Raw genomic sequence first — 576 nt, forward strand, 5'->3', positions numbered from 1 at the left:
AGAAAATCCCAGGACCTCCATAACAGGACGACTCACGATAAAGTCCATCGCAGTCGATGTCTCGTCAATCCACGCTTGTAGGCTGCGTAGCGTGAGCGGACCACACGTCGTGTCCAACGTCACCATGCCAAAACTTGACATGCCGCTTCATCTCCAGCGGCTTGATGTCGACGCCATAAGGGTAAACCAGGCGTAGTTGGTCGTGGACTTGAACCGCGACCGTGGCATTCTTCTCTGCTAACGCATCCATGACGCCACGTGAAACGACGTTGAGAGAGAGAGATGACGTTGACGTCTGCGCCTGTGTCGAGGAGAACGTTCTCGACTCGAACGAGTCCTTTGACCAATGCACCGCGCTCTCGGTCGGATGACGATTGGGGTGGCTGCTCAGGACTGTCACGCCATCTCGTCATTTCTTCAGCTGCGCATCCAAAAAGCGGTCCACCTCGCCAGGCGTTGCCGCAGGGCAATCTGCCACATAGTGACTCTTGTCGCCACACTTCAGACAGCCAAGCTTCTTCCTTGGCTTGTAATCTTCTTTTACGCCGGTAACGGCTGGCTTCTCGACCCCCGACG

General features: G+C 55.7%; 1 protein-coding gene across 1 annotated transcript; it reads right to left on the reverse strand.

The window, feature by feature from the left end:
- Positions 1–36: 36 nt before the first annotated feature.
- Positions 37–141, reverse strand: H310_15111 (hypothetical protein; the record flags this gene model as incomplete). The annotated part of the gene is made up of 1 exon (XM_008883088.1): positions 37–141. A coding segment is annotated over one exon (105 nt), but the record flags the coding sequence as incomplete, so codon positions are not given.
- Between the last annotated feature and the right edge of the window lie 435 nt (positions 142–576).

The sequence above is a fragment of the Aphanomyces invadans genome (genome assembly GCF_000520115.1).
Source record: "Aphanomyces invadans strain NJM9701 unplaced genomic scaffold supercont1.176, whole genome shotgun sequence".
Lineage (NCBI taxonomy): Eukaryota > Oomycota > Saprolegniomycetes > Saprolegniales > Verrucalvaceae > Aphanomyces > Aphanomyces invadans.